General features: G+C 45.4%; 1 protein-coding gene across 8 annotated transcripts in view; it reads left to right on the top strand.

Moving 5' to 3' along the window:
* The window catches only part of LOC138763359 (plexin-A1-like), a 339,669-nt gene that overhangs the window by 139,293 nt on the left and 175,160 nt on the right, over positions 1 to 25,216 (top strand). For all 8 annotated transcript variants that reach the window (XM_069937350.1, XM_069937352.1, XM_069937351.1 and 5 more), the window contains 3 exons: positions 7,268 to 7,368; positions 21,843 to 21,966; positions 24,371 to 24,524. In XM_069937350.1, the coding sequence (XP_069793451.1) occupies positions 7,268 to 7,368; positions 21,843 to 21,966; positions 24,371 to 24,524 (379 nt within the window). The remainder of the gene's footprint in view (positions 1 to 7,267; positions 7,369 to 21,842; positions 21,967 to 24,370; positions 24,525 to 25,216) is intronic.

The raw sequence follows: 25,216 nt of genomic DNA, 5'->3' as shown, positions 1-25,216 counted from the left end.
TCCCAACTCCAAGTCCCTCATGATGTTATAAACCTCCTACTCTTCACCCCTCTTCGATACCTCACTGAGAATCCATTGATTCTGCTACAGCCTTGGATCACCCGGACCACTCTCACTTCACGGGGCATAGTGCTGGTTCCAGCCAGATTCTGATTACGTGGATCCAACACGCGATCCCAAGCACCTGCCTCTGAAACCATTTCAGCCTCCGTTGAGGTTCTTGCCGCATTTCTGTGTTTCAGTGTGAGACCTTGCCCTGTCAACAAACGGCTGCAATTTTCCTGCTCTTTAAACTGTCCTTGCTGATGATTTTATACAGAAATAATAAATTCAATTAGCGCCAGAGATATTTTGAGGTGTTTAAATTTTTACAAGTTCAATAAACCTCCTTCCCATCTCCCTTTGCTGGCACGAATGGTAGGCAAATGAATAGTGCAAGTGCCAGCAATTACTCCCAGCTCCATGACACTGAACATCTGCCTCTTGAGGCCATTGCCTGTTTAAGTGTCTTGGTTTAAGAGTTTGCTGGAAGATGTCTGTAGCTGGAGCTAGTCTGGGAACATGATGCTGTAATACTGTGTCCTGGCTGCTGTGATGGGGACTGAGATAGTGAGGGACTGCAGGGTGGGGTGGGTGGAGTGGCATGAGTGAGGGAGAGGTTGGAGGAGGGCAGAGGGGGATTTGGGGGAAAGGAATAGGGAGGAAAAGAGGGCAGAGGCATCAGGGTGGAGTAAAGGGCACGAGGAGGAACAGAATGGGGGAAAGGAGGGTGGGGAAGAAGTGATATACTGGGGAAAAGGGCAGGAGTTTGAGGAGTTGGAGAAAAAGGACTGGGAAGGGAAGGAGAGGAGGAGGTGATGGATTGCACAAGAGGAAGAAGGGGAAATAGAGTGGTGGGGGAGATGGGAAGAAAGGGAAAGTGGGAAGGGGAGAACGGGAGATGGGTGAGACTTTTCACTGCAGTGAAGGGGGCTGAGGCATGACCTTGTAAAATCAGAAGGGGCTCAGATAAGGTGGATGTTCACAATCTTTTCCCAGGGTTAGAGAGTCGATATCTAGAGGGCATAGATTTAGGGTGAGAAGCGAAAGATGGACAGGGAGCAGCTTCAACAGACAGATGCTCAGAGTCACAGTGTGAAATGCTCACCCATCATCCCAGTGGGAGGAAGGGGAAAAGGGAAGGTTTATTCACCTTGTGAAAATCCAAATACACAGTGGATCTGAGGTGCAGGTTTTCCACGTGGAGATGATGGAAATGCTGAGCAAGGTGGTAGAGGCAGGTACAATCATGCTGTTTGGACAGGCACATGGATACAAAAAGTTAGGAGGGACAAGGGCCAAACACATGACCTTGGGCATCTTGGTCATCTGAGCCAAAGGACTGGGTTCCATGCTGTATAGCTGACAAAGAAAATTGGAGAGGGGAGTAAAGATTGTGAATAGAAGGAGTCGCAGAGTCACACTGCAGGGAACAGATCATTTGGCCCGACATGTCCATCCTGACTAAGTGGGCATCCTGGGCTAGTCCCATTTGCCTGTTTATGGTTTATATCCTTCTAAACCTTTTCTATCCATATTACCAGTTCAAATGTCTTTTGAATGTGGCAATTGTGCCTGCTTCTGTAGCTCATTCCTGAGACGGAGCACCTTCTGAGTGAAAAAGTTGCTCCTTAAGTTGCTCTTCAAACACTCCTCTCAAACCTATGCTCTCTTGTTCTAGAATCATCTACCCTGGGAAACAGACTGTGAGCATTCACTTAATCCAAGCCCCCCATGATTTCAAGCACCTCAATAAGGTCACCCTTCAGCACTCCTGGGAATAAAGACGCAGCCTGTGCAACCTCTCTATAGCTCAAGCCCTCCAGTTACAGTAACATCCTGTTTAATCTCCTTTGCATCCCTTCCAATATATTGATATCCTTCCTATAGCTGGGAGACCAGAACTATATGTGGCCACACCTCACACAGCTGAATCAGGAGGTCTTGGCTTTTGCACTCAATTCATCCAGCATCAGTGAGTATGAATGGGGCACCGACCCAAGTGCGCTGTTGCGCTGTGGACGCTCGAACAAGGAAGGGAGATGTGAGAAGAAGCATGGCCTTTTCTTTGGGGCGCTGAAAGTCATCTATCAGTATGTGACCTGGACTCTCCGTTCAACTTTGCTACAACATTATGACTCACTGGCCTGAAGTTGGCCAGAGTTGTGCAGCAAATGATGGGATTTTAAGTATAAAATTCACTCAGCAGTGAATTCCTAATAAAGCTAATTCTCTTCAAACTCATCATTAAACTCAATCTCAATGTGAGGTTATCCATTTTGGGGGCAATAATAGGAAAGCTGAGTATTATTTAAATGGAGACAAGCTAGGGAGTGGGGAGGAGCAAATGGATCTGGGAGTACTTGTTCACTGGTCACTGAAGACTAGCATGCAGGTTCAGAAAGCTGTGAAGAAGGCTAATGGCATGTTGGCTTTCATAAAGAGGGGATTGGAGTATAGGAACAGAGACGCCCTTCTGCAGTTGTACAGGGCCCTGGTGAGACCCCACCTGGAGTATTGCGTCCAGTTCTGGTCTCCAATTTTGAGGAAGGACATACTAGCTATAGAGGGTGTGCAGCGCAGATTTACAAGGTTAGTTCCAGGGATGGCGGGGTTGACATATGCTGAAAGGCTAGAAAAACTGGACTTGTATCCGATGGAGTTTAGAAGAATGAGGGGGGACATGATTGAGGTATACAAAATTATCAGGGGGATAGACAAGGTGAAGTCGGATTACTTGTTCCCAATGATGGGGGAGACGAGGACTAGAGGGCATAGTTTAAGAATACAGGGTAGGCCCTTTAGGACGTAGATGAGAAAACATTTTTTTACCCAGAGAAGTGTGAATCTGTGGAATGCTCTGCCACAGAGGGTGGTAGAGGCAGATTCGCTGATTATGTTCAAAAGAGAGTTAGATAAGACTCTAGTGGGCAAAGGAGTTAAGCGTTATGGGGATAAGGCTGGAAAGGGGTACTGATGGTAGTGATCAGCCATGATCTGTAAAATGGCGGTGCTGGCTCGACGGGCCGAAGGGCCTACTCCAGCTCCTATTGTCTATTGTCTATCTTTCTGTGCAACTTCATAAATTGATTCATTAAAAAACTTTCCGAGTATATTTTACTTAAATTTACTGTTGAGTACAATTCACCAATAACCTCCACATGGTATTTTAAAGATATTTCCAGTTATTTAGCTTGATAAGTTGACGGTGTAGTCCTTTTCACATTTGCAAGTGGTCCCAGGAATTAATGGTCAATTGGACTAAAAAGGGTCAATTGTGGAATGAAAAATGTCTGAATGCCAGTGTGAAATGATGTCATCTCATGCTGGAGATAAACTGCCTCGACCCCAAGTACAATCCCTGATGTCTGCACACGGCAGCGTTTCAATTAGACAAGTGTAGAACAGGCAATTGCACTCTGGGATAGAAATTATCCCAGTTTTTGCATGAGTGCAGGAATGTGAAGAGAGAAAAGATTAAAATTAAGGTATAAACTTTGCTGAGGGCAAGTTGCAGCAGAAGGGGGAGAGAGAGAGAGAGAGAGAGACAGAGAGGAAATGAATAGTAACAGCGGACAATTTTTAAATGGGTGGGAAATTTCGTAGCACTATAGTGCCCAATTTATAAAGACTGTGAAACAAATTGATGGTGAATCTGACTTCCCAGAATCCCATGCGGCAGAGGAAACCCCTTCATAAGTGCTCCATGCATGCAGCCGTGCAAACAGCCCTCTCTCTGCTGCATGGCATTCTGGGAAGTCAGGTCCACCATCGAATTTTTTTCCACGGTCTTTATAAATTGTGCGTGATAGCACTACCAACTTTCCCTCGCTGTTTAAAAATTGTCCACTTTGCTATTTATTGCTAGCACTTTCCCACGGTCCCTTCTAAAGGTTTATATAGGCCAGCACAACAACAACAAGGGTTGAAGGGCTCATACTGTGGTGTACATAAAGCTTAATTATGCAATGATTAGGCATGATTAATTTTTTTCAAATATAAGATCAAGATTTAGGGCAGGTTCACCATTACTCGATGCATCATGACATCACCGGTAGAAGGTAGAACAATCCTAACCCTGGGATGGCTCCTTCCAAGTGTGAATGTGTTCAGTGTCCCAGTTAGAAATGGTCAAATGTGAACAGCAATTCCTATCCCGGGACACTGAATAGCCGATGGAACACAATGTGTAATTCTGATTAATTTTGTATTTAAACGTATTTTCAATTTTTTTGATCAACATAGAAAATTAGCAGTCTTAATTACATTAAGGATAATTTTTTTAAAACTGCATTAGAAATGGGTTGCAAACAGATTCAAGGAGATGGTTGATTTGAGAGAACCACAGACTGTGAATGCTGGAGTCTTGAGGAAACAAAGTAATTGGAGGAACTCAGCAGGTTAGGCAGCATCTGTGGGAAGAAGTGCTCAGCCTTCAGGTTTCCACCATCAGTTTTTTGTTTGCTCATGTGAGGCCTTGTCTGATTGTGTCCGAAAGTGAATATTCAGCAAGACAATATTTCTCCACCAGACTTGGGACCCTAACACTCAATGTTTTGGATATAAGGGAAGCTCAAAGCTTCATTGAACTACTCCTCAGTATAATCATCAACATGCCAGATGTTTCCCATCAAATGATATCCATCCATTGTGGAGTCACTGATTGTAGCAACAAACTGGAGACGCTTCAGCTTTTTAGAAAAGAAGAAAAAAACATCTTTTTGAGAGTGATTGCCGCATTTTAAAATAGCTCCTCTAGAGACTGGCAGTACTGGAATTGGTGCCTGCCTGTTGTGGCATTGTTACCGTCTCTGTGTTTGTTTCGATCTTGAATTGAAATCTGGAGGTCTTTTCACCCATGCTAACATCAAATTAATCGGAGTGAATCATTTATTCTGTCCTTTTCCTCTGCAGAGCATCAATTTTCTCATCGTAAAGCAGTCTTCACTCTCTGATTCTGTGGTCTTACACTTTGAGTACAGAAAATATTTGTCCAAGAGCACAGCATCACATTAGCATGGAACATGTCCTTCAGCCGAACTTGTCCATGCCGAACAAGGTAGCACTCTGGATGTTTCCATTTGCCTGTATTTACCTATATCCTTCAAAGTCCTTCCTATACACATATCTATCCAAATGCTCTTTGAATGCTGTAATTGTACCTGCTTCTACAGGTTCCTCTGGTAGCTCCTTCCATATAGGGATCATCTACTGAGTGAAAAGTTTGCCCCTCAGGTCCCTTTTAAATCTCTCATCTCTCACCTTAAACTTCTAGTTCTGGAATCATCTATCCTCAAGAAAAAAAAATTCACCTTATCTGTGCCCCTCGTGATTTTATTAACCTCTATACAGTTACTCCTCAGTCTCCTACACTCTGAAGAATAAATACCCAGCCTACCCAACCTCCCACCCTCCAAAAATGTAGTGTTGGCAGGTTGATTGAGTGGCATGGGCTGCATGGGTCGGAAGGGCTTTCTACAACTCTGTACCGTTAAATAGCAAAATAAAAGGACTGTGGGTAACACAGTCCCCACCGCATCTCCTTCCAGTTCAGGTCCTTAAGGCTGGTAATCAGAAAATGTTGACTGCTTCCTCACAACACAGTCCCAAGGTCCCTGCCTCCTCCTTTGCTCCCATCAACTTTCCTCTTCAACCAATGAACAGAGCACCTAAGGCAGATGTTGAGCAAGGGTAACGACCCGAAACACTTGAGTGTTTATTTCTCTCCGTGGATACTACTTGACCCTCTGAGGTCCCCCAGCTTTCTGCAGTTCATTCAAGATTTCAGCATCTCCAGCTAAATGGAGGTGGATAGAATAATCTGCAGGTGGTGGGGTCAGTGCAGTGCAGAAAGGTGCTGGAGAAACACATCATCCATGGGAAGTCAAAGGCAGCAACATTTAGGGCCGGAGCCCTTCATCAGATTTAATTGAGACTTCCTGTCAGGAACCGAAGAGGTGCAGGAAGGGAAAATAATTTGCAGGGTGGGGGAGTAGAATTTTGGGGAAAGTGAGGATTGGGATTTGTGGGCAGCACAATGGAATGGCTAAATGAGTAGTTACTTCAGCTGGAGGTTGGTGAATCTGTTGCTACAGCCATCTGTTGGAGGCCAAGTCATTAGGTATATTTAAAGCGGAGGTTGATAGGTTCTTTTTTAATATTTTATTTATAATATGTTGGTTGATAGGTTCTTGATTAGGGAAGGTTTCAAGGGGGAGAAGGCAAGAGAATGGGGCTGAGAGGTAAAATACGTCAGCCACGATTTGAGTGGTGGAGTAGATTCGAAGGGTTGAATGGCCTAATTCTGCTCTTCAAGAAAGATCATAGAGCAAACGTTCATATTACAATATCTTCCAACATTACTGTAAAAAAAAATAATGCATGAAATATAAGGCAGTGTCTTTGGTCCATTGATTATTCAGGAATCTGATGGCAGCGGGGAAGAAGCTGTCCTTGTGCCATTGAATGGCTGTCCTTAGTCTCCTGCACCCTTTTCCTGATGGTAGCAGAGTAAAGAGGGCAAGGCTGGGTGGTGGGAGTCTGAGGATAGAGCTGCAATCAGTATGATCGAAAGAGTGCTGAGAATATTCACAAAGATGTTGCTAGGACTTGAGAAACTGAGTTGCAGGGAAAGATTAAGCAGGTTAGGATTTTATTCCATGAAGCATCTGAGAAGGAGGGGAGGTTTAATAGATGTATACAAAATTCTGAGGGGTATAGATATGAATGCAGGCTTAATTTTGACATTTTAGAAAAATTTGAACAGATACATGGATGGGAGAGATGTGGAGGGATATGATCTGGGTGCAAGTCAATGAGACTAGGTAGTAGTTTGACATGGACTAGATGGGCCAAAGGGTCTGTTTCTGTGCTGTAGTGTTCCAAGTCTTGCAGACTAAAGACAGACTTCTTGTCCACAAACTGGGGTCCTGTTCCAAAAGTTGTTCTGTCAGGGGAGAGATCTTCCCTCCATCCAATGAGAGGCATTGAATCAGAGGAGGTTGGTGAGGCACGACACTCGTTTTACACAGGCTGAGGGCCATATGGGATCCTGCCCATTGATTGCTTCCTTGGCCATTTGTTCCATCGTGCAGGAGTGAGACAATGGGTGGGGGGGGGGGTGAGGAGGGGCCAGCGAGATTCCAACAGAGGTGGGGCCACAGTGACAGGGCTGACTATGAAGGGTGTTTTGGGCTAACAATGACCAGTGTGTTTTTTATACATGCAGGTGAACCGTGTGCCTGTGGAGAGCTGCGCACAGTACAAGAGCTGCGAAGTGTGCCTGGGCTCCCGGGATCCGCACTGCGGCTGGTGTGTCCTGCACAACATGTAAGTACAGTTTTCTCCCCCTCTTCCTTCACCGACCCGGGCTGAGCTGGAGCTCACAGCCGGAGGGGGTCAGAAATATATCAATGAGATTGAAAGAGCACAGAGAAGATTTACAAGGAGGCTGCAGGGACTTGAGGAATTGAGTTACAAGGAAAGGTTATTCCCTGGATCATTGGAGATTTGAAAAGAGGTTTACAGATTTATGATAGGTATATATGGAGTAAACACAAGCAGACTTTCTTCCACTGAGATTAGGTGAGAGAAGTACTAGAGGGCATCTTGTTATGAGCCCAGAGGACCCCAAAATCCAGCAGCAATAGATATTCACAAAGACAAATGGTTACTTAAACAAAAGTTGCTTTTAATTATCTTTAAACTTGAAAACAGAATCACACTTTAACTTATCATTATTGACTTAACTAACCTAACTTAATCCTCTCTAATTCTAAGTGCATGTGTATGTAATTTGTGTGTAAGTTCAGAAAAGTTCTTTGATTCACAGTATAATAGGGACACTTAAAATATTTAGACACATAGATGCAAGGAAATTTGTAGATTATGGGTATGAGGTAAGGAACATTTAGATTGTTGAGTAAGTTTGTATAGGTCAATAGAACATCATGGGCTGAAGGGCCTGTACTATGTTGTAATGTTGTATGTTTTGTATTCTTTGTAAGAACTCAAAGATATGGGTTAAGAGTGAAAAGTGAAATGTTTAAAGGAAACACTGGGAGTAACATCAGTGATGAGAATGTGAAACAAATGCAGGTTCGATTTTGACTTCAAGTAAAATTTGGATGTGTACATGGATGAGAGGGTATTGAGGGATATGGAGAGAGCAGGTCCATGGGACCAGACAGGCAGGACTAGATGGGTCAAAGGGCCTGTTTCTGTGCTGTCTTGTTCTATGATTTTGTGACAGTATCCAGGCCATAGATCCCAGCTCATCAAACATGATGAACATCACAGTGAGTGTACCTATGCTGGTTTCCCAGTCATGCTGTGTAGAAACAGGCCTTTCAGCCCACTGTCTCCATGGTGGCCATTGTACTCATCCATTCTGATGCCAGCACTTGGTCAGAGCCTCCAGATGTCACAGTCATGCAGCATGGAAGGAGGCCTTTTGGCCAATTGGGTTAGTACCAACCATCAGGCACCTGTTTACAACAACTCCATTTTAATCTCCCACATCCCATCATCTCCCTTCATATTCTCTCCCACTTACACACTGGAACCAATTTGCATCAAGCAATTAACCCACCAAACCTTGGGATAGGGGAGGAAACCCCATGCAGTCACGGCTGGGTGTGGCATGCAAACTGCACAGCAACACTGGAAGATCAGTGGATCGGAGCAGGGCCAGTCACTTGCACTACTGTGGTCTCACGTGCCTCAGAAATGTCAGGAGATTGGAGGCTGCATCACTGTAAGAGAATAGTTACAGAGCAATTTCTCCAGGTCCATACAACCTTTTCCCTCTGTCCATTTCCTCAGAGCTGTAGAGAGTTAGGTCATGCTCTCAGCATAACCAACTTCCTCAGGAACTTGCCTTAGTCTGGTCAATTTATCAGGTCCTAATGTGGTGAGGGGAGAGAGGATGAAAGAGAAAAATGAGAGGAAGGAGGAGAGGGAGAGAGTAAATAGTGAGGTTCAGAGAGAGTGGAAGAGGAGAGCGTGGGGGAAGAAGAGGAGAGTGTGGGGAAAGAAGAGGAGAGTGTGGGGAAAGAAGAGGAGAGCGTGGGGGAGAAGAGGAGAGCATGGGGAGAGGATTCTGGTATTCCTGGAGACAGGAGTGGGATTATACTGATCTAAGGATTTGATGTGGTCTGAGCTGCATTTCCATCTATCATCTTTGGATATCCCCAAGCTCTGTGCAGTGCAGGAGATGAACCCTGTATGGGCCCAGAATGATCCACACTCAGAACTGCGAAATACCCAAATCCCTTGCAAATCTAAAGCTGCTGCCTCCTTCTTTACCCCAAGCGATCATCAGTGAGGTTGGACCAGAGGATGGTCTTGTCTCCAAGGGACTGCAAAGAATTCCCCGACTGGAGCAGAGACCGTGGGATCTTATCCCTGGGTGAACTGGCAGGATGGAAGTTTGTGGAGGGCTGGAAGTTAGATGTTTCTGCCCACAGGAACAGGTCCCAAAGTGGTTGGGGTAGGGAGTTCACGACTGAAGGAGGAGTCTGGGGCTGAAGCTCATCCACTGGCTGGCCATGGTGGGGTTATACCATCAATGGAAGCTAGAATTTAACATCTGAAGCCCACTCCCACAGTTCATGATTTGGGGGTGTGGTTTGTTGGAGGACAAGATGGTAGTTGGAGAATGCAGCTGGTGTGTGTGCAGGGGTGAGGGTGAGGCAAGGGTAGTCACTAGCCGCTTGGTCATGTTGGTGGTGTGGGACAAGTGAGAGATAGGTAGGAATTATTCAACATTGGATTCTGTCCATAAAAAGACATGTGAGTTCTCTTTGCCCTGTAAATGCACACACAAAATCGCCACTAGTCCTCGCCAATATTGAAACGCAAGAAAGAGAAGCAGATTCCCCTCAGAGATAATGAGTGTCCATGGTTCCTGCCCCCTATTCCTGAGCTCCCATAACCTCCATTGTAACATGGCCTTAGTTTCGTTCCAGCAGTGAAACCAAGCTCCAGGCATCCAAGTCTCTCTCCTCGACTCCTGGTTTCCAAACCTTGATATGATCAGGGAGCTGGTCTCCAGTAATCTGCGGCTCAATGTGAGTCCTTTGGCCTCTGAGCCCATCGCTGGTCTGCTGCTGTGGTCCCTGTAGGGTCCTCTCCCAGCCTTTTTCTCAAGGTAGGGCATTGTCCTACCCTTACTCCCTTCCTCGGAGCCCCCACCCTTGATGGATGAGCTGCTTACGGGGCTTTGGGTGGCACAGCCAGCTAGTAGGACCCTGCAGAGGATGGCCCATTCCTGGGTCCTTGCCACCCACAGCAACGACAGTGGGATGGAGGCAGGAGTTAAGGTGGGAAGGGGTAGAGGGGATGCTCTAGGTTAGGATATGGGGAGGAGCAAGAGAAGCTAAGCAGTGAGGTGAGGCATTCATTCCTGCCTTGGAACCATATGCCACCTTGAACTGACCATTGAAATGCTTATGAGCTTTCCCCTCCAGAGGAAGTTCTGATGTTTATGATGAGCTATAATATGTTGAAAAGTCCCACTGCTGTTTTCAAATGAAAATGACATTCATCTTATCTCAATTCTCCTCTTTGCTGCCCAAATGAAATGGATTGTGTTAATGGGCCCTCACTATTACTCGCTGGAAGACAGCTTAATCAGGAGTGCAGCATATGCACTCTGTCAGATGTTTCAGTGAGTGTCGAGTCGGCAGCTTTTAGCACGTCACATCAAATTCTGCCAAAAATGGAAAGCAGATTGGATTGCGCTAAAGTTTTCTCCCTGAGAACTAACCCTTTCCTTGCTTCCATCCTGAGGAGTGAGATCTGAAAGTTTCTCAGGCCTCCTCTGTCCCACCTCTCTAAGGATTGCGTGCTGAGTGGTGTTTGCCCTAGCTCACTGTGTGCTTTGTGGCTGGAAGTCATGGGTTCAGATCAAAGTTCAGGACTTTGAGCATTTGGTCGACTCCCAATGCCAGGTGAAGGAGAAGGGGGAAGCCAATGGGACCAGGATGAGGAGAAACTTCTTAACTCTAAGTTGTGAACTTGTGGAACTCCCTGTCCTAAATGAATACTTTGTTCAGTATTCACAAGAGAAATGGACCTTGATCAGGGGGAGGTCAGAAGTGTGCTGGAAAGTGTTGAAATTAAGAAAGAGGAAGTGTTGGATCTTCTTAAAAACATTAAGATTGATAAGTCCGCAGGGCCAGATGGGTAAGGCATTAGATGTGGTCCACGTGGATTTAAGTAAGGCATCTGACAGAGTCCGCCATGATAGGATCATTCAGAAAGTCACGAGGCATTGAATCCATGGAACTTTGGCTGTGTGGATAAAATAATTGGCTTGCAGGTCGAAAGCAGAGTGTAGTAGTGGAAGGAAAATATTCTGCCTGGAGGTCAGTGACTAGTGGAGTGCCGCAAGGATCTGTTCTGGCACCCCTGTTCTTTGTGATTTTTATAAATGACCTGGATGAAGAGGCGGAAAGATGGGTCAGTAAGTTTGCGGATGATATGAAGGTTGGAGGAGTTGTGGATGGAGCTGAAGGTTGTCAAAGATTACAAGAGGATAGAGACAGGATGCAGAGTTGAGCAGAAAAGTGGTAAATGGATTTCAATCCAGATAAGTATGTGGTGATGCATCTTGGAAGGACAAACCAGAAGGTTATGGTCGGTTACATAAGAGTTTGGAGGAACAGAAGGACCCTGGTGTTCAAATCCATATATCCCTCAAGTTCACTGCAGAGGTTGATAGGATAGTTAAGAAAGCCCATGGGATGCTGGGATTCATTACTAGTGGGATAAAGTTTAGGAGTAGAGAGGTTGTGTTGCAACTCTACAAATCTCTGCTGAGAGTATTGTGTTCAGTCTGGTAACCTCATTACAGGAAGGATGTGGAAGTCATGGAGAGGGTGCAGAGGAGATTTACCAGGATATTGCCTGGATTGGAAAACGTGTCTTATGAGGCAAGGTTAGCAGGTCTTGGGTTTTTTTCTTTGGACTGTGGAAGGATGAGAGGAGACTTAATAGAGGTCTGCAAGATTATGAGAAGAGGGTGGACAGCCAGCATCTGTTTCCCAGGGCAGGAGTAGCAAACACCAGAGGATGTGTAGAAAGTGAAGGGAGGGAAGTTTAAGGGAGACATCAAGGTGTTTTTTTTACGTAGAGTTGTGGATGTCTGAAATGCTTTGCCAGAGGATGGTGATGGAGGCTGAAACATTAGGGGGATTTAAGAAACTCTTAGACAGACACATGGATGAAAGAAAAATAGAGGGTTACTGGGTAGGGATGGTTTAATACTTTTTTTTTAGGAAGGAATATATGGGTTGGTACCGTGCTGTAGTGTTCTATGTTCTAAAGTTGTTGAGGTCGATTCATTAGATATATTCAGAAGGGAGTTAGATGTAGCCCTTATCATTAAAGGGATCAAGGGGGTGTGAAGAAAAACCAGGAGTAAGGGTACTGAGGTCACATTGTGGTATTGAATGGTGGTGCAGGATTGAAGAGCTGAATGGCTTTCTGCACCATTATTCAATTATCTGTCATTCTATGTATGCACTGAGGAGTTAGCTAGTACAGAAGGTTTTTAAGCCGTGGATAAAACTATTCAAAGAGCAGTCCCTGAACCACTGCACCTTACCGCAGAATAGGAATTTTAAACAACCTGCAGACACTGAAAGTGTGAAATAAAAGTAGAAAATGCTGGAAGAAATTGGCAAGTCAGGCAGCATCTATTGAAGGAGCAGCAGTATTAATGTTCAAACCCCTTTGTGAAAAGAGAGAAATTCAGAGTTTGGGATCAAGCCCATATCTCCCTGAACATGGTAAAACAAAGTACATTGGGTACAGGAGCAGGGACATGTGCTAGAACTGTATAGGATGACACCAAACCAGGAGTATTGTGCGCATTTTTGGGCACCCAGCTACTGGAAAGATTATTATGCTGGAAAGGGCGCAGACAAGATTCACGTCAGATTACTGACTATGGAGGGCTTGAGTTAAAAGGAGCAGTGGGGGGAACATAGAACATTGCAGTTCAGTACAGGCCCCTCGGCCCATGACATTATGCTGACCTATATATACCTAAAACTAAGACCCTCCCATCTCATGCCCTCTATTTTTCTTTTATCCATGAGCCTGTCTAAGAATCTCTTAAATGCCCCTATTACTCCAGCCTCCACCACCACTCTGGGCAAGGCATTTCAAGCACCCACATCTCTGTGTAAAAATACTTATCCCTGATGTCTGCTCTCAACTTTCTTCACTTCAATTTGTTCAGTTGTCCTCTGATGTTTGCTATTCCTGCCTTGGGAAAAAGATGTTGCTGTCCACCTTATCTATGCCTCTCAGAATCTTGTAGAGCCCTATTAAGTTGCCTCTCATTGCCCTTTGCTTCAAAGAGAAAATCCCTAGCTCTGCTAACCTTGCCTCATCAGACATATTTTCCAATACAGGTAACAAATATCCTGGTAAATCTCCTCTGCACCCACTCCATAGATTCTACATCCTTTTTTTATGAGGTGACCAGAACTAAACACAATATTCAAAGTGTAGTCACATCGGGTATTTATAGAGCTACGACATCACCTCATGACTTAATTCCTTGACTACTGAAGCCGAGAATACCATAGGCCACCTTAACTATCCTATCAACCTGTACGGCAAACTTAAAAGATGCATGGAATTGATCCTCAAGGTCCCTCTGTTCTTCCCCACTCTTAAGAATCCTACCGTTAATCATGTACTCTGTCTTCAAGTTTGACCTATCACCTCATAGGCAGGGAATTTTCTCCTTGGAGTGTAGGAGACTGAGGGGAGACCTTATAGAGGTCTGTAAAATCATAAAGGGGATAGATAAATTAAATAGCCATAGTCCTTTTCAAAACTGAGAGGGCAAAGGTGAAGGGGAAAGAATTAAAAGGGAACCTGAGTGGCACCTTCCTTGTGGAGGGTCAATGGGATGATCTGCCAGCGGAAGTGGTAGAGTTGGGAATAATTGTAATATTTGCAAGTCATTTAGACAGATACATCAACAGGAAAGGTTTAAACTTAGTTTTAAATTTAGACATACAACATGGTAACAGACCTTTCAGCCCATGAGTCCCTACTGCAATTACACCAATTGACCTGCAACCCCTGGTACGATTTGGAGGGTGAGAGGAAACCGGAGCACCTGGAGGAAACCCATGTGGAATGGGGAGAACACACAAACACCTTCAGACAGCACGGGATTAGAGTCCTGGCCACTGGCACTGTAACAGGATTGCACTAACCATGCTACCCTAGAGGGGTATGGTCAGCATGGACAAGTTGGGCTGAAGGGCCTCTTTCCATGCTGTAAAACTCTGAAGCTCTAAGTTGAAAGGATGCTAAAGAAGGTGAGTGGCATGCTTGCCTTCATTAGTTGGGGTACTGCCTATAAAAGTCTAGAAGTCATGTTGCAGCTGCATTCAACTCATGTTAAGCCACGTGTGGAATATTGGTTGGAGTTTAACTTTTTAAAATTTAAACATGCAACAATGTAGAGTCTGATTCTGCCCATTGAGACCTTAGCTGCTCAATTATCCGACAAGCCCCGTAGAGCACCAGGGGGAAACCCATGCAGGTCAAGGGAGAACATTCAAACTCCTTACACAGAGTATTGGATTTGAACCGTGGTCACTGCCTCTGTACTTGTGTTGTGCCCTGGATTCTGGTTGCTGTGCTACAGGAAGAATGTGGAGGCTTCATTGAGGTTCACCAGGCTGTTGCCAGAACTGGAGAACATCATCTATGAAGAGAAGTTGGATGAACTTGGATTTTTTTTTCCCCCTGGAGTGTCACAGGCTGATGAGAGAACTGATAGGTTAAAAGCTTATGAATAGTATAGATAAGGTAGACAATAGGAGTCTGTATCCCATAGTGGATACTCGAGGGAATTGGTTTAAGGTGAAAGTTTAAAGGAGCTTTCTGAGTCATTGCACGAAAGTGCTGGAGAAACTCAGTGGGTCACACGTTATCTGTAGGAAGTAAAGGGTAAGTAATGTTTCAGACCTGGACCCGTCAACAAGGTGTGAGCATATTTTTTTGTGAGACATGTTTTTTTTAACCAGAGAGATAAGATAGAAGCTGGGAAGTTGTTTCCACTGGCAGGCGAGACTAGAACAAGGGGACTAATGGATTTTAATAGCAAGGAAATAGATTTTGAGGATGGAGGGTGCGTCTGCCATATGTCCTTCCTTAAAGCAAATGTTACAGGGAAAAAGAAATCAAGATGGAGGGGGAGGGGGCGGGGGGATCAATTGACGTTAAGCAGAGATTGCTTCGAGATGAGGAAGCAAAGAACAGCACCTGTTCACAATAAAATCAGTGACTTTTTCCACAAAAATATAATGAATGGAGGATTGTTGCTCATCATATCAAAGTCCTATACAGTGATCTGGTTGATTGACAAGGAAGTTAGCCAATCACCATAGCCCTGCCTGCAAATTGAATTGTCACTTTTGCAGTCTTTGAGAATTTTCTCTCGAGCTTATCTCCTGATTGACGTTGGCAATCAAAGTTGAGAAAACCCTTCCCGTTAATGTTTTGCTCTATAATTGGCTTTAGATTCATGTAGTGAATATACCAATGATGTTTGACCACCTAGTTTCACAGCAGTGCGATCCCTATCTTAAACTGTGATTATTTAAATTGGGACATTAATTATTTAGTTGCCGCTGTTTCTCTGTTTAAACAAGGTGACATTGCGTCTTCAATAGCTGTACAGAGCTTGACATACCTTAATATCATGTGCCTTGGTTTTAAAGAGGATTGTGTCTGCTGAGACAAGAATTGACTATAAATTATTTACTGTGGAACAAATAGACACAGGAAGATGATTTTGAGCTCTGGCTGGGGCATAGAATTTTCAGTGCAGGAGGTCACACAATTATTACAGATTTTGTCCTCCAAGATTGAAGCTAAACAGCTCCACTGATTGGGCAGACGAAGAGATCCCAGTCATGGAGGCAAGGGGCAATGGTTCCATTGGTGAGTGAGGTGTTCACTGACAGATTTCACTTTCCATGAAATTGTGGGAACAATCAGAACTGGGTGAGTGGTTACGGTACCCATGACTCTTTCTGTGGATTTAGAGCTGGAACAACTGAATTGGCTGGGCTTGTTGTCCAATGAACAGAGGTGGTTGGTGTGACATGTGAGAGAGGCATACAAAATTATGATGGGATGGATAGGGTGTGGTGGGGAAAATAGTTTTTTTTTCTCTCACATAGGGAGGAGACAAGAGGATGTGAGTTGAGTGTGAGAAGTGGAGATTTAGAGGGGGATTTTATCACCAGGTCTGGAATGCAATTGAGAGGTGGTGGAAATAGAGGCTCTCACAGCCTTGACAAGCAGGCTACGGACCTTGAGGGGGCAGGGAAAATATGGGCAGAAGGGTCTATTTCTCTGCTGTTGCCTTTGCCACCCAGAGAGGAGAAAGTTGAATCTTCCTGCCAGAAACAAGATTATGAAAGAATAGGTGAGTAGACTATAAATTTAAAAACATTTTTCAACAGGTAATAGCCCCATCCATCCACGAGTCCACGCCACCCAATACACCCATATGATCAATTAACCTACTAAGTCCATACATCTTTTGAAGGTGGGAGGAAACCCAGGAAGGACACGGGGAACGTGCAAACGCTTTACAGACTGCGGTGGATTCCAACCTGGGTTGCTGGCACTGTAATACCATGGCACTGGCTGCTAGGCTAACCATGCCACCCTTTAATATTAAAATTAAGATTCCTTTATGTTGAAGCATAAAAATATGAAAGGGATAGATAAGATAAGAACAAGAAAATTGTTTCCACCCACAGGTGAGAATAGAACTAGAGATTTGGAGAGTATACTGGGATGAAGATGAGTGGGAACTGCTTCTCCCAGAGAGTAGCAAATCTGTGGAATTCTCTTCCCAAGGAAGCACTGAAGGCTGCCTCAGTAAATATATTTAAGACAGATTTTTTTGGGTAGTAGGGGAATCAAGAGTTATGGGGAAAGGGCGGGTCGGTGGAGCTCCTCATTGAAGGTGAAGCAGGCTCAATGGGCCAGATGGCCGACTCTTGCTCTTATGTCTTAGAAACATAGAAACTAGGAGCAGGAGTAGGTCATTCGACCCTTTGAGCCTGCTCCGCCATTCAACGAGATCATGGCTGATCTTAAAGTTCAGTACCCCGTCCCCGCCTTCTCTCCGTAACCTTTAATACCCTTATACTGAAGAAATATACCTAATTCCCTCTTAAATATATTTAATGAACCTGCCTCTACTGCCCTCTGTGGCAATGAATTCCACAGATTCACCACCCTCTGGGTAAAGAAATTCCTGCTCATCTCGGTCCTAAATGGTTTGCCTATTATCCTCAAACCATGGCCCCGGGTTCTGGATTTTCCCATCATTGGAAACATCCCATCTGCATCCACTCTGTCCAGTCCTGCTAGAATTTTATATGTCTCTATGAGATCCCCTCTCAATCTTCTAAACTCCAGCGAGTACAATCCCAATTTGCGCAATCTTTCCTCATAAGTCATTCCTGCCATTCCAGGTATCAGCCTGGTGAATCGCCTCTGCACTCCTTCCATTGCAAGAACATCCTTCCTTAGATAAGGTGACCAAAACTGCACACAATACTCCAGGTGGGGTCTCACCAAGGCCCTGTATAGCTGCAGTAAGGTATCCTTGTTCCTATACTCAAACCCTCTTGATATGAAGGCCAACATACCATTTCCCTTTTTAACCGCCTGCCGTATCTGCATGCTCGCCTTCAGAAACTGGTGTACAAGTACCCCTAGGTCTCTCTGCACTTCCCCATCTCTTAATCTATTGCCATTCAAATAGTAATCTGCCCTCCGGTTTGTATTACCAAAGTGGATAACCTCACATTTATCCACATTGTAGTGCATTTGCCATGTATCTGCCCAGTCCCTCAATTTATCCAAATCACACTGAAGCTTCCTGACCCCCTCTTCTGTGCACACAACCCCTCCTAGCTTAGAGTCATCTGCAAATTTGGAGATATTACATCCAATCCCCTCATCCAGATCATTAATGTAAATTATGAACAGCTGGGGTCCCAGTACAGATCCCTGTGGCACCCCACTGGTCACCGCCTGCCACTCAGAAAACGAGCCATTTATCCCAACTCTCTGTCTTCTACCTGCCAGCCAGTTCTCAATCCACATCAATACTTTGCCCCCAATCCCATGAGCCTTGATTTTGTAAGCCAGTCGTTTATGTGGGACCTTATCGAAGGCCTTTTGGAAGTCCAGGTACACCACATCCACTGGTTCTCCCCCATCTATTTTACCTGTCACCATCTCAAAGGATTCCAATAGATTTGTCGAGGACGATTTACCTTTTGTAAATCCATGTTGACTCTGTCCGATCCCTTCTCTGCTAGTCATATGCTCCGCTATTACATCCTTAATAATGGATTCCATCATTTTGCCCACTACTGTGCTGATGGGTCTGCTTGTAAATTGACTTGAAAGATACTGACCCTGTCAATACAAAATAATCAGCAATGCGTTTGACAGGATATTAGGCAGAAAAGTCTATTGAGTGAATATACCACAGGGAGCAGTTAAGTTGAAAGGCATTTTGCCGGGGAAGGGAATGAAAGGATGGGATGAAGGTGAATTAAAAGGAGGAAATGGAGGCTTGAATGGAGCACAGCCACCTGGTGGGGTGAATGACCTCCTGGCACTTTGCTGTGACCTGTCCCTTCATGTCTGCACCTTTATAAACTTATATGTTCTGCTTTGGACTGTGGGTGGGGGGGGGGGGGGGGGGGGGCGGGGGGGGAGAATCTCATCCATGTGAAACAAAAAAAAATTCCCTTTTGTAGCACCAGCAACCTGGGCTCGAATCTGGCGCTGTCTGCAAGGACATTTTCTCTTTCTGCTCTGGTTTCCTGCCACATTCCAAAAACCATGCAGATCACTAGGGCAATTGGAGTATTTGGTGGGTATGGACTTGTGGGCCGGAAATTCTAGTTACCATGCTCTACGTCTAAATGTAGTCATTTATTCAAGGACGTCTGCAGATGCCTTGATTATAGTTAATATACGTAAGTGCTGGAGGAATTCAACAGGTCACACAGCGTCCACAAGAAACACACATATATAATCAATGCTTCGGGCCTGAGCTTTTTCAAACCTGATGGCTCTATGTCTTTGCTTTCAATGGATTTTGTGTGACTTGCTGAATTCCTCCAACCTTCCAAACTTCACACTCATGCCGCTATTTACCTTGCATCCATGTGCCTATCTCGGATAGGTGCACTCAAGTTATAAGCCCCTTTTCACACTTGCATCCCACTAAATTGGCAGTTCAGAGTCCTGGGATTGGAATGGGGGGGGTTTGGCTTTTCACACTTGACCACTCCTAACTGGGACACTGCCCGCATTCACACTTGCAAGGAGACGTCCCCAGGGTGAGGACTTGTTCTACCTTCTACCGGTGACATCATAATGCATCGAGTGATGGTGGACCTGCTCTAAATCTTGATCTTTATATTATGATCTTATATTTGAACAAAATTAATCATGCCTAATTATAGTATAATTAAGCTTTATGTACACCACAGTATGAGCCCTTCAGCCCCTGTTGTTTTGCTGACCTATATAAACTTTATAAGAGAAATTGCTAGCAATAGTGGACAACTTTTCAACAGGGTGGGGAAGTTGGTAGTGCTATAGCGCTCAATTTATATAGCGTGGGAAAGTTGGTAGCACTATCGTGTGCAATTTATAAATACCATGGAGTAGGGAGGTAATGTTGCAACTTTATAAGGTACTGGTGAGACAGCACCTGGAGTACTGTGTCCAGTTCTGGTCTCCATATTTGAGGAAGGATATACTGGCTTTGGAGACGGTTCAGAGGAGGTTTACTAGGTTGATCCCTGGGATGAAGGGGTTGACTTATGAAGAAAGATTAAATCATCTAGGATTGTATTCACTCGAGTTCAGAAGAATGAGAGGAGATCTTATAGAAACATAAAGGATTATGAAGGGTATGGATAGGATAGATGTAGGAAGGTTTTTTGAGCTGGCCGGGGAAACTAAAATGAGAGGACACAGTCTCAAGATTCGGGGGAATAGATTTAGGACAGAGATGAGGAAAAATAGTTTTTCCCAGAGAGTAGTGAATGTTTGGAATTCTCTAACCAGGGAAATGGTTGAGGCTGCCTCATTAAACATTTTTAAAATTCGGTTAGATAAATTTTTACATGATAGAGGAATTAGGGGATATGGGGAGAAGGCAGGTAGGTGGAGTTAGGTCATAAATTAGATCATCCATGATCGTATTGAATGGCGGAGCAGGCTCAATGGGCCATTTTTGGCCTACTCCTGTTCCTATATAAAAAGTGATGGTGGACCTACCCACCCAGAATTCTATGCGGCAGAGAAAGGGATGTATCCCCAGCTGCATGCATGGAGTATTCATGGAGGGGTTTCTCTGTCACACAGCATTGTGGGAAGTCAGGTCTACTATTGCTTTATCCCACTGTCTTTATAAATTTTGCAGTATATTGCTACCAATTTTCCCCACGCTGTTAAAAACTGTCCGCTATTGCTACTTTTTGCTATTTATTTCCTCTCTCTCTCTCTCTCTCTCTCTCTCTCTCCTGCTGTGACTTTCCCACGGCAAAGTTTATATCTTCATTTTAATCTTTTCTTCCTTCACATTCCTGCATTTACGCAAAAACTTGGGTAATTTCAATCCCACAATGCAATTACCCGTTTCACACTTGCCTGATTGCAATGCTGGCGTCAGCAGACGCCAGGGGTTATACTAGGGGTCGAGGCCATCAATCCCTGGCGTGAGATGACACCATCTGATGCCGGCGTTGAGTTGATTTTGCTTTCTTACTAGGCACTTTGAAGGCCAATTGATGGTTAATTCCTGGGATCATTTGCAAGTTGAAAGGGGCCATAGATACAGCAACCAGAAATAGACTCTAATTTTCTGTGCAAGTGCAGGTCACATGGCATCAGCAGAAATTAAAAGGCAGTCAACATTTTGGGCCTGAGCCCCTCTTCTGGACAGTCAAAAATCAGGCGGACATTTGAATAAAAATGTGGTGGGGGAGGAGAGGAGGGAGGAAAGGGCGGGTGGGGATGGAAGCAGAGGCTAACAAGTAAGAGTTATATTTGGAAGCCGGGTGGAAGGGTAGCTGAGAAGTGATGGGGAGAAGGTAGCTCTCTGATGGGAGAAGGAAGGGAAGGGGGTTGGCTGCTGGAGATCACCAAGTATTGGGTTCATTGACTTGGACTAGATGTGTTTGTGGTGCTTAAAACTGGGGAAGGAAGGAGGATGTGACTGCTTGATTGACAAGGTCAAACTGAGACCCATAGTTGGTAAAAGATTTCTCGGGCTGGGAAAGGGTACAAGCTGTGGGCCTTGCCCACTGCTCAGAATTTGGCATCCAATGATATAGGCTCAAAGAATATTGCCCACTTAGTCTGGGTGGCCCATCCAGCACCATTCCACACTAATCCTACATTATCCCCATTGTTTAATTCTTCCCACAGCTTGCCTCAGGTTCTACCACTAAAGGCAATTACAGTGGCCAATTATCTGCCCAAGCCCCATGTCTTATGGCAGTGTGTGGGGTGGGGGGGGGGGGGAGTTGGTGGGGAGGTTGGGGGAAGGTGTAAAGGAAGAGCCAAAGCTATCAGAGGGAGGCAGCATAGGTCAGTACTGAACACAGGACCCTGGCAGTGTGAGGTCACGGGTCTGCTGGCTGCGCGCACTTGCCTGTGGGATGTAGGGGTTAGCCAGTGACCTTTGACTCTTTGTTCCTGTTCAGGTGCTCCCGCAAGGACAAATGCGACCGGGCGAACGAATATCAACGCTTTGCCTCCAACCTGCGGCAGTGTGTGCAGCTGAGCGTCCGACCTCGAAACATCTCCGTCACCACCTCCGAAGTTCTGGTGAGTGAGGCGCACTCCCCACTTTGTTGTGCAAGGAGAAGCATTTTTGGATTTGCATTCTTTGGAGATATCAAAGCCAGCATTGATTGCCCATCCCTAACCACCCTTGGGACGTTGAGATACAGCCACCTCCTTTAGCCACTCCAGTCCTGATGAATGTGCTCCCACAGAGTGGTGAAGAAGCAGCTCCTGGATTTAGACCCAGGGATCATAGAACCATGGAATGCCACAGAAAAGAAACAGGCTGTACCAAACTATTTTTCTGCCTCGTCCCATAGACGTGCACTGGAACCATCGCCCTCCATACCACCCTCATCCATGTACCTATCCAAATTTTTCTTATGTCAAAATTAAGCCCAGAGTTCCCATTTGCAGCTCATTCCACCCTCTCACCCCCCACTGCATGAAAAAGTTTCCCCTTTAAACATTTCACCTTTCACGCTTAACCCATGTCCTCTAGTTCTTTTCTCTTCCAACCTCAGGGGGAAAACACTGCTTATGTTGATGATGAAGGGCTGGTGAGATATTACCCTGTTGGGGTGGTGTGGAACCTGGATGGGAAGTTACAGTGGGAATGGGCCTTGAAGCAGAAGGGTCCAGCTTTGAGTGATGTTTCTGGAAAATTTGAGTTCTTGTTATTTACTTTATGAGATGTGGGCATCACTAATGCCAACATTAATAGCCCATCCCCTGTTGTCCCTGAACAGAGGAGCCAGCCACACATCAACCACATTGGAGGGCCACACCATCTGGTCAGGCTGGGAAGGACAGGATATTTCCTCCCCTGCCAGACACATAGTGAACCAGATGGGTTTCTGTGACAATCCCTAACTGCTTTGGTGGGGGTTGGAACTCGTGTACCCTCATCAGTGTTAGTCCAATCATGAAAACTGTGTACTCCTCATCCTTCCCCAAATGCGTGCCAGAGTAAATACGAGGGCCTGTGCATGTGTGTTTGAAAGTGTGTGTGGAATGTTTTCCAGAGAAAGTAGATTGTTCAGGCTGAAATCCAAAGTTTATTTGGAATAAACTCTATGCACATTTCTCCAGGGCACTGATGGGGATTGGCTGTGAACTTGGCACTTCACCAGCTGGGGCTGGCCTCTTGAATGAACTCAGCAGAAGCTGCTTGTTTTATTCTTTGGTTATGGAGAGGTGGGTGAGGGAGGTCAGGACAATAATCGACATGATTTTTGCCATCTGAATCTCGCCCGATAAACCTCCCCCGCCTTCCCCTGGCATTGCTCTCCATGGACATCAGACCAGTTTCAGGCATTTGGAGAAAGAATGCAGCCCTTCAAACTGCAGTGTGCAGGGAAACATATGTCCCTTAGAGCACCAGCAATTTCTAAACTCTGACCATTGGATGGGTCATCACTCAGCCTCTCTCCAGTATAGTTTGCAACCATGATGGAGCGAGTGGGTGTTCACAGTAGAAATGGTGGTGGGAGAGCAGAAAGAGGATGTCCATGGTGACAACCCTGGTGGGGAGAGTGGATGTCCATAGTGCTAACTGCAGTGGTGTGAGTGTCCACAGTGCCAACTGTGGTGGTGGGTGTGTCCTCAATGCCATTGTGGTGGTGTGGGTGTCCAGGGTGCCAACTGTGATGATGTGAGTGACAATGGTGCCAAATGCAGTGGATTGTCCATGGTGCCAACTGTGGTGGAGTGAGTGCTCATGGTGCCAACTGTGGTGGAGTGAGTGCTCATGGTGCCAACTGCAGTGGTATGGGTGTCCACAGTGCCAACCATGGTGGGGAGAATGGGTGTCCACAGTGTCACCCAAGGTGGAGAGAGTGGGTGTTCACAGTGCCAACCACAATGGGGAGAGTGAGTATCCAAACTGCCAACCGCAGTGGAGAGAATGGGGGTTCACAGTTCCAACTGCCATGGAATGGGCATCCGTGGTGCCAATCACTGTGCCAAACTTAGTTCCAGATGGGGTGGTGTTCCTTGAATCTGTCTGGTGCTGTCCTCAACCACAAGGTCATTCAGGGCTTCGAGAAGCTGAGCTGATGGGGAGAGGTGAATGGGAGATGACCAATGAAATGGTAACTGGGGATCGTTGTCCTGTGCTTCTGGGCAATGGTGGATTGAATTGTCAATTGATTTTTAAAAATGTTCTCCATTTTTTCACCCTCTTCCCCCTTCTCTCCATCCTCTTTATTCCCTTTACACCCCTCTCCATTTCCTTTATCTCCTTTCTCATCCCTTCTCTCCCCCTCTGTAACTCTCCCACTTTCCAATTGTCTCTCTCTCTATATCCTCCCTCTCTTTCCCTTTCCTCCCTCTCTCTCATTCTTGCACACTCTCTCCCCTCTTCTTCCCCTCCTTCCCTCGCTGTCTCTATCACACACATACACACACTCCCATGTACTTTCCTCCCCTCCCTCACACTCTCCAGTTAATTCTGCAAACTCGCAATGTTCCTGACCTTTCCACTGGAGTCAACTGTTCGTTTGAGGACTTTACGGAGACAGAGGGTCGGATAATGGATGGACGAATCTACTGTCGCTCTCCCTCTGCCCGGGACATAGTCCCCATCACCAAAGGCCAGGGTAGGTTTCACCATTCCATTTGTGATTCCCGTCTCACCGCCTGCCCTTGCAGACACACCATCATTTCACCTTCAATGCTAATAACATCAGGAACAGGAGTCAGCCATCTGGCCTGTCGAGACTGCTCTACCGTTCAATATGATCATGGCCGATCTGGCCATGGACTCAAATCCACTAGCCTATTATCCAAAACCCTCAATTCCCTTATTCTTCACAGCATATTTGTGACTTAGGTATATTTGATGAGGCAGCCTCTACTGTTACCTTGGGCAGAGAATTCTGTAGGAAGGAGAAGCAATTCCTTCTCACATCTACCATAAATTGGCTCCCAAAATCTTGAGGCTTTGTCCCCCCCCAGTTCTAGATTAATTTAATCTTTCCTCCTCACCAGCTTGAGGGAGTTGTGATATCCCGGTTAAGAGTTCTATTTTTCACTTGTGTCCATCACACAAACTCCCATCACTTCCTCTGATGCCAATCCTTTACGGCTTCTGCTCTGTATCTTGGTTCTGTTAGATCAAGGCAAAGAATACTCCGACAGCATTCTACCATAGATGGCTGTAATGCTTCATTTCCCGATGAGCTGAACTCCTTCTATGCCCTCTATGAGAAGGAGAACCTAACAGTGCCTACGAGAATCCCTGCAAAGGCCGAGGACCCTATGATATCTGTCTCTGAGGTCAACGTTAGAA

The sequence above is a fragment of the Narcine bancroftii genome, chromosome 5 (genome assembly GCF_036971445.1).
Source record: "Narcine bancroftii isolate sNarBan1 chromosome 5, sNarBan1.hap1, whole genome shotgun sequence".
Taxonomy (NCBI): domain Eukaryota; kingdom Metazoa; phylum Chordata; class Chondrichthyes; order Torpediniformes; family Narcinidae; genus Narcine; species Narcine bancroftii.
Note: the sequence above shows the minus strand (reverse complement) of the source record. Positions and strands in the feature narration are given on the sequence as shown.